This window comes from Bos indicus, chromosome 25 (genome assembly GCF_029378745.1).
Source record: "Bos indicus isolate NIAB-ARS_2022 breed Sahiwal x Tharparkar chromosome 25, NIAB-ARS_B.indTharparkar_mat_pri_1.0, whole genome shotgun sequence".
Lineage (NCBI taxonomy): Eukaryota > Metazoa > Chordata > Mammalia > Artiodactyla > Bovidae > Bos > Bos indicus.
In genome coordinates this window covers 28138610-28147930 of record NC_091784.1, presented here as the reverse complement: position 1 = coordinate 28147930, position 9321 = coordinate 28138610, and the positions used below count along the sequence as shown (strand labels likewise).

General features: G+C 54.2%; 1 protein-coding gene across 2 annotated transcripts; it reads right to left on the bottom strand.

The window, feature by feature from the left end:
* Positions 1–2755: 2755 nt before the first annotated feature.
* On the bottom strand, positions 2756–9317 carry ORAI3 (ORAI calcium release-activated calcium modulator 3). 2 transcript variants are annotated; one of them, XM_070779935.1, is made up of 2 exons: positions 8473–9317; positions 2756–4228 (listed from the first exon to the last, which is right to left on the bottom strand). In XM_070779935.1, the coding sequence occupies exons 1-2, from the start codon at positions 8524–8526 to the stop codon at positions 3581–3583; spliced, it is 702 nt and encodes a 233-aa protein (XP_070636036.1). In that variant the 5' UTR covers positions 8527–9317; the 3' UTR covers positions 2756–3580. The 2 variants fall into 2 exon arrangements, with proteins under 2 accessions (XP_070636036.1, XP_070636035.1); XM_070779934.1 differs by lacking the exon at positions 8473–9317 and adding an exon at positions 7362–8141.
* Positions 9318–9321: the final 4 nt, after the last annotated feature.

Sequence of the window (9321 nt, the reverse complement as noted above, 5' to 3'; positions counted from 1 at the left end):
ATTCGCACTTTCGCCACGGGCGACTCCGGGAGACCCACGGGGCCGAGGATAGCGGCTTCGCCTCGGCCGGCGGCCTATGAAGCTCAAGAGTTGCGGCCCAGTGAGCCTGGAGTTTGGCCGCATCCCCCGGAGAATGGACTTCACCGCGACTATCCAGCTGCTCTGGCCTGGGACCCTTGACGAATCGGCGGCGTTGAAAGCAGCGACTAATCCCAGAGGAAAAGGGGGCGGGGCGAAGGGGAGGAGGCCAGCCAGAGCTGGGGAGATTTGAGTGGCGCGTTGAACAGGCGCAGATTCGTCAGGCGGGCGGGGCGAATCGGTAGACGGGATGCGCGCTCCTTTGCTCCTCTTTCCTGCCCCTTCCTTAAGCGATCAAAGGTCTGAAAGGCTGCAGATTCGCCACAAGTCTTGGCCTCAGCTGTTGCCTCCCTTCACCAGCCTTGGTGGAGTCAAGAAAATAATGCCTGGTTAGCCAAGCCCTGTTGGCAGAGTCGGTCACTTTTCCTGGATCTTTCTTACTAGCACAACTCACAGGACTGCTCAGTTCCGACCTGGGGGAAATGGTTACGGAGTCCGATGAGAATTTTCAGCCGAGTATGGAGAGGCCCGAGAAATTCCGAGGAGGAGCCGGCCTAGCGAATCTGCGAATTATTTAGTGGGCGGGGCCAAGGCTCCGCGCACAGAGGGCGTGGTCAGCGTGCGGAGCCCGGCGTCGCCGGGGCGCTTCCTGTAGGACCCTCGGAAACCCGGGCGGGCTGGGAGGGGCGCCCAGGAAATGGAAAAATACCACCAACAACGGTGACTCAGGCTGTTTGGCGCCTCACGTAATGCAAGGAACGTTTTCCTCCCATTATCCTATTTGGGCAGTTTTTTAACATGCCCATTTGACAGATAGGGGACACTGAGGCCGGCAGAGGGTGCCGCACTTTGCCTGTACTGGCCCGCCATTAGTGATTAAATCTTAGTCGGTGTCAAAGTTGTGTGATAAGGGTGGGTCTTAAAGGATCTTGAACCAGTCCTGTAAAAAACGGTAAATTAGGTCGTACTTGAACTAGGGTGGGCTGGTTGATTTCCCAGATTATCATGGTCCCAGTGCCCGCCGTTTTCAGTTGTGCAACCCTCTGCCCCGCCTCGCTTACGCAGTCCCGCCGCTCGAGGGCAGCACCAGCCCAGGCTTAAACCTGAGACTTGGGCTGAGGTCGCCCTGATGATCGGCACTCTTTTTCTTAGGCTTGGACGCAGCTTTCTTGGTCTCAGGGTAATGGCACTCCCAGGCACTATCAGAGCTGAGGGGATGCCCTAAGTTCCAGACTTTTTGATGTATGACCTTGGGCAAGTCACTAACTTCATAAAGCTTCAGATTCTTCTTCTGAAAATAGATGTTAATTACTGTTATGCAGAACTATTGTAGGCGTTAAAACAGTGCAGGAAAGGCCCCTGAGGCCTGGTTCATGTAAATTCACAATTTTAAGGAATAGGAAAAGCGATTTGTCCAAAATCTCAACACCAAAAGAACTCTTCTGGGAGAGGCTTAGGACCCTTTATAAATTTAAGGAAAATGAGGCTGAAGAAATAAATTTACAATGGAAACAGGGGTAATGAAATCAGATTCTTTCTCTGGTCCTCATTGAAAGATACTCCTTTTCTCAAGCGAAAGGTTCCCCTTGTGATAGTAAAGGTGGTCCAAGTTTTCCCTGACTGGCTGTGTGGCTTTCAAGACTTGTCTCTTGAGGTGATTGTTAAAGCAGTTAAATAGGCTAAATAAAATGACCTATGAGAAGCCCCTAGTATGTGTAGTTACTCAAGAAAGAAACTTACACTAAAAGAAACTTAATGTTGTTCCGTTACTAAGTCGTGTCCAACTCTTTGCAACCCCATGGACTCCAGCATGCCATGCTTCCCTGTCCTTCACTGTCTCCCGGAGTTTCATATCCATTGAGTTGGTGATGCTATCTAACTATCTCATCCTCTGCTGCCCCTTCTCTTGCCTTCAATCTTTCCCAGCATCAGGGTCTTTGCTACTGCCCTTCGCGTCAGGGGGCCAAGAACTGGAGCTTCAGCTTCATCATCAGTCCTCCCAATAAATAAATATTCAGGGTTGATTTCCTTAGGATTGATTGATTTGATCTACTTGCAGTCCAAGGGATTCTCAGGAATCTTCAGCACCACAATTCGAAGGCATCAGTTCTTCAGCACTTAGCCTTCAACTCTTGCATCCATACATGGCAACTGGAAAAACCATAGCTTTGACTATACGGACCTCTGCTGAAAAAATGATGACTCTACTTTTTAATATGCTGTCTAGGTTTGTCATAGCTTTCCTTCTAAAGAGCAAGTTTCTTTTAATTTCGTGGCTGCAGTCACTGTCTGCAGTGATTCTGGAGCCCAAAGAAAGAAAAATCTATCACTGTTTCCACTTTTCCTCCTTCTGTTTGCCATGAAGTAATGGGGCTGGATGCCATGCTCTTAGTTTTTTGAATGTTGAGTTTTAAAACAGGGTTTTTACTCCCATGCTCAATGGAAGAGATAGAGACCCTGGATTCTGTAACAAGATTGCAAAACCCTTTAGCCTAACTCAGTCTCCACATTCAGAAGCTACTGGGCCCTGTCAGCACTAGAAGGGAGTCAAGCCTGGAACCTTCCCTCCTCCACCTCTACCCTGCCCCCAGGGATACTTGCCTCTACTTGGCTCTTAAGAACAAGTCCCTGTTCCCGAGGAGGCCTCCTCTTCACTCCATTCACAGCCACAGCGACATGTGTAAAACACAATTTATTATACAAAACTAGGTGCATCAAAAATTCAGTGTCAGAAGAGTTCTGTAGTCTAAGGGCTATGGAATGGACCTTCTCCCTTATCACCCCAATCCTTGCTAGGGAGTCAGGCTGGGTGCGTGGCCCCCCGGCCCTGGACCAGGAGAGTAGGAATCAATTATAGAAGCATGAGTGTGTGTCTAGGGCAGTGGGGCAGGCATTTGAACCTCCTCCAAATAGGGAAGCTCTCCCTTGGAAAGGCTGGACCTGTGCCTGGGGGAGAAACACCTAAATCCCTCTCTACCCAAATGCCAAAGCGAGAGCGTGGAAATCAAAATCTGAGGATGGGGGAAAGCTTAAAAAAAAAAAAAAAGCCAACCATAAAACAGTCTACAAAAGTAAAATAAGGATTGCCTGCCTTCTGGGCCAGCTGGATGGGCGAGTATCCTTCTGACGTTCTCATTCTGTATGGGGGCAAGTGGCTAAGAGCACCGAAGGTCTGACCAGGGTCTCCCTGCCTCCCCTCTACCTGCCACAGGAGCTTGGACCAAGGACCTTCCACTTAACTCTCATTCTCTTCCCAGCCCCCTGGGTGTAGAGTAGAGCTTCCAAAACCCATGAGGCAGACTAGACAGGGAGAATCCCTGGGAATGTGGGAGCTGCCCCAAGATCTAGCCCGAAGGACCCTGAGGGCAGGAATCTGTTCTCCACCTGAGAGTGGCCACAGGAAGTGGCTCCACGCACGGCCTCAGAATGGGGTTGGTAGATCCGGGGCCTCTGACTGACCCCTGGGGCAGGCAGCGCTCTCAGCCTTGGGCTAACACCAGCCTCACACAGCCTGAAGCTCCCCCTGCAGGCGACTCAACTCCTCTAGCTCTTGCTTGTGGCGGTCGGTCTTGTGAGCCACCAAGGAGCGGTAGAAATGCAGGGCAAAGGCCACAAACACTAGCCCTACAGGTACCATGATTGCCGTGGAGGCCATGGCGGCTTGCCAGCCTGGTCCATGGGCCGCACCACTGCCACATGCTTGCCGTGGGGGGCAGGGCTCAGGGGGCTCAGCCTGTGATGGGGCTACAGAAACAGAGGACGGCTTGGAAGCTGGACTAAGGGAGGTGGCCACTGTCGGCAGCTGGGAGGCAGGTCCCACTGAGCCTGATGTGCCTAAGGGGGCCCCGATGGGCACAAACTTGACCCAGCCAACCAGGACAACTTCAGCCAGAAAAAGGAAGGTGCCCAAGGCAGTGGAGAAGCCCCAGGCCAGTTCCACGTAGCGGTGGAGTCTCTGGTGTGGAGACTGGTGGACAGAGTTGAGGTTGTGGATGTTGCTAACGGCTTCAATGTGAGGCAGCAGACAGGTGGAGACCATGAGTGCAAAGAGGTGCACAGCCACCAGCACGGTGGTGCAGGCGCTGAAGGCCACCAGCAGGCCCGGCGGGTATTCATGTTTGCTCTCCAGCTGCACCTCAACCATGGCCACCTGTGGGGACAAGAGGGGATGGGTTGAGTGTCCATAACCTCAACAGTAGAGGGCTTTTTTGCCTGTACATCACTGATGTATCCCTAAGACCTAGAACAGTGCTTAGTAGAAAGAAGGCCCCCATGCTTTAAGTGAATAAATGGACAACCTTGGCAAGGCTCTGTCCTCTTCCAGGCTTTGGTTTCCCCTCCTGGGGGGAAACTAGAGGGTTGGATGGCATGTTTCTGACCATCTTATCTTTTATAATACAGGGGCCCGGGGCTTCCCTGATGGTCCAGTGGTTAAGAATGTGCCTTGCAATGCAGGGGACACGGGTTCAATCCCTGGAGGGAGAACTAAGATCCTACATGCCTTGGAGCAACTAAGCCCACGAGCTGCAAATGGAGAGTCTGTGGGCCGCAATATGTCCAATGTGCTGTAACTAACACCCAATGCAGCCAAATAAGTAAGTTTAAGATAATTTTGAAAAAGATGCACATGATTTTCACTTAAAAAAATAGGGGTTAAAAAAAGCACAGATTCTGGAGCGGGGCTGCCTGGGTTCATTTTCAGTTGTACAAACTGTAGTCTTGAGCAAGTGGTTTAGTTCTCTCTGTGCCTCCCTTTCCTCATCTGGAAAATAGGGATGGATAACAGCACCTACCTGCCTTATAGGGTTGTTGTGAAAATTTAATGATACGTTTAGAGATACATCAAGTGATAAGAATAGTGTGAGGTACATAGTATGCTCAAGTAAATGTTTGCTGTTATTATTAGAGTTAACACTGAAGTCCAAGGCCGGAGTTTGCAAACTGGCACACCACAACCCAAGCCAGCTTGCAAACATGTTCTGCTTGGCTCAGACAGTGCATTTTATTTTATTTTTTTTAAGAATTGTTGCCAACTTCTAAAACTCAAGAGATTTCATGTAAATATCCCTATTTCCAGATCCTCCTGGAAATTTGGAAGATCAGATTACACCAGGCCCACATTCCTGCATGGCAACTATCAGTCAGAGTTGAGTCATGGCTGCTCCCTTTGCACAGGTGATGAGGGTCTCTTGAAAGCCACAGTCCCCACCCAGCCAACTTGACATCCATACCACCTGTGTGGTCTTTGCACGTATTAGAGTTGATAATCTTGTTCTAGGGTTGTATAAATTTGGATTCTGAGCTAAACTGACTAAATTCAAATCCTGCCACGTACTTGCTGTGGAACCATAGGCAGGTGTCTTAATATTTCTGATCCTCAGTTTTCTCATTTATAAAATAGTCTTAGTAGTAGTACCTACTTTGGAGGATGATAGGAAGATGATACACATTAAACCCTTAAGCATAGTGCCTGGTACTTAGTGACGGTTCAATACAGTTTATATAATGTTATTCTAACCCAGGTCACCTGAATTCCAGGATCAGGTTCTTCCCCCATGCCTGGTTCTTTCAGGATCCATTAGATTGCTCTGGGCTGGGGCAAGGAGGAAAGTGCAGAGCCGAGAGGGTAGTAGTAGGAAGGCAAGGCTGAGTATTTTGGGAAATTGGGCCGCAGCGGATGTTAGCAGTTTTCTACAGACAGTAATCTGGGCCAGGCCTGGTCTTGGTTTCTCCGGAGCCTGATTCAGCCTTGCTCATCCCTGACAGGACTGGGGCCAGTGTGACCCCCAGAACCTACTCATCTGGCCTCTTGATCCTGCAGAGAAGGTCCTGGCCCTTAAGCTGTCACCTCAGCAACCTGCAAGTTCAGAGCAGGCGGGATTGTCTCCTTGGGAACACACTGGACCATGGGGGGTTGGGGGTGGGGCAACTCCCTCAGCTGGGTCCCCAGGGCTGCTCTCCTTTCTCTGCAGTCTGTACAGGTGAAGGGGAGCATTCCCTGTCCTGAGATGACCCCACATCTGGCAGGGTGAGCTGGCCTGTGGATCCAGGACCCTCACATAGAAAACCATAGACCTAAGGATGACCCTTAGGGATAGAAATGTTCCTGCCAGTCATGCGAATACAGAGGCTGTGACAAAGAGAAGGGCAGGGACCAACTCAAACCACCCAGGGCTATGGCCCCTTTTTATCCCCATCTTGATACCCCCATTTCCATGAGGACCCCTCTCCAGCCCATTTTCTCCTTTTTCCTGTCATGATATCCTGGAAGAACAGTCCAGCGACCCTGGGTCTCAGTTCCTCCTGTATCCTTCAGCTGCTGAGTGCTCTGGCAGAGCCACCACGCACTTTGGGCCTTGGTTTCCATCAACAGGGAGTCTCAGCCATTCTGATGCGGGTCTTGCTCTGACGTGCCTGGATCCAGGATCTGATGACAAATATCAGCTCATCTTGCTTGGGGTGGCTCCCTGGCCAGCTACAGAGGGCGCGCCCTTCCACGATCTCACAATTTCCCACTGGCCAGCAATGGGGGGCGGAGGCCTGTCCCGGGTCACACAGCTGGCCACAGGCAGGAAGGAGCCAGGACCTGTGTCTGCTGATGTCTCCTCACCCTAGGACCTCCCTCAGCCTGCTTCCTGTGAGGCCTCTGCTGGACCGTTAGCTGATTAGCATCTGCCCACACTTGGAGTTTAGCTGATTAGCATCTGCCCACACTTGGAGTTTATCATCTCCAGAATCGTGCTTCCTAGACAGCTTTCTCCCGAGACTCCCTCACAGGTATCTTCTGAGAGCTTTCCCAGGCCACCACTAAGCACTCTTCATGTCCCCTAGGGCCTGGCCGCCCTCCTCCTGTTGGGTGACTGCTCCATCCAGTTTATTCTCACCCCCTGGATGCTTGAAGTCATCCTTCAGCCCCAACCAGCTCGGATTTGCTGTTGAGCCTGTGGTGGGGACCCAGAAACCACTTCTGCGTATCCTGTCCCTTCTGGAGCTCTGCGCTCTGTCCTTGCGTATGTTTCCCTGTGATGTGTGTCCCCAGTGACGCGTTTAGGATTTGCTTATCCTCCTCGGGCCCAGTTTATGCTAGGAGCCACCCCCACACCCATTAAGAGAGACTTGCATAGTCCCTTGGGACCTTGTTTCCTCCCCCTACTTTTCCTTTGAAAGACCGGTCTTTCCCACTCCTCCACCCTGTCTCCCTTAGGTACCTGTTCATCTTGCCTCCGATCCGTTCCCCACCAGGGGCTTCACCCCCACCCTGTGCGCCCCTTCCCTCCCCTCACCATGGCGAAGCCCGAGAGCAGGGCAGACGTGCGGCTGGAGGCTTTGAGCTTGGCCCGGCTGAGGTAGAGGCGGCGCCAGCTGAGCGCCCGCAGCGAATGCTGACTGGCCCCCATGAGGTCCAGGTAGCCGCGATGCACGAACTCCCGGTACGTGGCCGAGCCCGCGGGGCTCTCGGCCTCTGGGTTCAGCGGGGCCTGTTCGCCCGGGTCCCCCTCGCCGCCCTTCATCCTGGGGCTGCGGCACCAAGCGGGCTGGTCCGTCAAGGCGGAGCCGAGTCGCCTCTGGGGCCCCAGCAGGGCGGGCCCAGGTCTGGGGAAGGCCCCATGCCCTGGCGGGACGAGCGGGGATGCGGGCGGCGAGCTCCCAGGAAGACGTGGCCCGGGCGGAGCAGGAAGAGCAGGCGACTGCGGGGAGCCCTAGGGGCTGAAGCCGAGGCCGAAACAGGAACTGGGGCGGAGGCGGAGCTGAGGCGGCCACATGATGGGGTGGAGCCGGGGGACCGTGGACAGAGATCCCAAGGGACCCCGAGACCCCAGTCCACCTAGGATGTCCTCTGGGTGCCTCAACCCCACTGTGATGAACGCCGAGCCCCAGTGACTGGGAGTTCCGGATCCTGGACCACTCCAGGTACACCTGCACACCTCGAATGTCCAGACTCCTAACCCTCACCTGAACAGTAAACTCAGGAGAAGTGACCCCATCTCACCCTAAAGACTGCAGGAGGCCCTGCAGCCTCAATTTCTGGAGGCCCACTTAGACCTTAGGTCCCCCAGACCCATCCAAAGAGCCCCGTCCTCCCAGACCCTCAAAGAATACTCCGGTCATCCCCCCTAACTCCCACCCTCGGCATCCCCAACGCCACAGACAACCACACGCAAACTCGGCGGCCCCGGCTGGAAGATTTTGAGTTTTATAGCAAACCGTATTGTACAGACCCGGGGCCCAGGGGCCCAGCCCGGCTGGGTCCCCCACTTATCCCTTGCTGGGCTGCCTCCTCCCCCTCCCCCAAGCGGCCCCATCCTCAAGCCTTCTGCGAATCCCCAGGACCCCCTCCCCTCCGGCCTTTGGTCCACCCAGTCCCTCCCCCCCACCCTCGCACCTCCCTGTTACCTGAGGTATGTGGCTATTCCCCCCTCCCCAACATGGTCCAGTCTGGCTCCCCATGGAGACCCGGGCTGAGGGGCGGGACCTGGCCCCTGCCCCTACCCCTGGCTCCCAAAGCCCCGCCCCCGCAGAGGAAGGGGCAGGGGAGGGCCAAGAGTCGTTACTAAGTTCCCATGGCAACTAAGAGGGGCCATTTCCAGCCTTAGCGCTGGCTTTGGGAGGTGTCCATTGGCTGCTAATTCCATGGCAACCAGGAGTGGCAGTTCCCTGGGCAAATGGGATACAAGGTTCCATGACGATGAAAGAGTGGGAAGAGCCAAGCTGGAGGAGTCCCATCTTCCCCATCACTGGGCTGGCCCACCACCCCCCACCCCCACCTCAGGGTCAGGAGGGGTGGAGCTGCTCAATACAGTAAAGCGAGAGAGCCTGGGGTGGTCCAGTCCGAACTGGGCGGTCCACCAGTCCAGTCTCAGTCCAAGCTGGTCCCGTCCCCTTAAGCTCTGGCTCCCCCAGGCCCGAGGTTCCCCCGGTTCAAGTAACACTTCAGTACAGATGAATGTTCAAGTATAGTGCGGGGAGGCAGGTAGGGGGCGGGGGTACCCCTCACCACTCCCCAGGGCGCGCTGAACAGCGGGCAGGCCCGCGGGCCCCACTCCTCAAGATAGCTGCCATTGTCAGTGACGTTCAAGGAGTCAGGGCTGGGGAGAAGGAACTGAAATCCAGGGAGGGAGGAAGGAGAGGGGTGACCCCGAGGGGCTACTACCGCCCCCCTTGCACCTGCTCTTGCCCCCCGCCCCTCACTCAGCCCTGTTGCTCTCCCCTGGTTCCCCGAGTCCCCTCATCTCTGACACCTGG

Bases quoted from the DNA above. Each gene is read 5' to 3' on its own strand.
- ORAI3 (XM_070779934.1), bottom strand. From the start codon at position 7,589: ATGAAGGGCGGCGAGGGGGACCCGGGCGAACAGGCCCCGCTGAACCCA. The intron at 4,229-7,361 runs GTGAGGGGAGGG...TTGTCCCCACAG, and splicing joins TGCTCTCGGGCTTCGCCATG to GTGGCCATGGTTGAGGTGCA.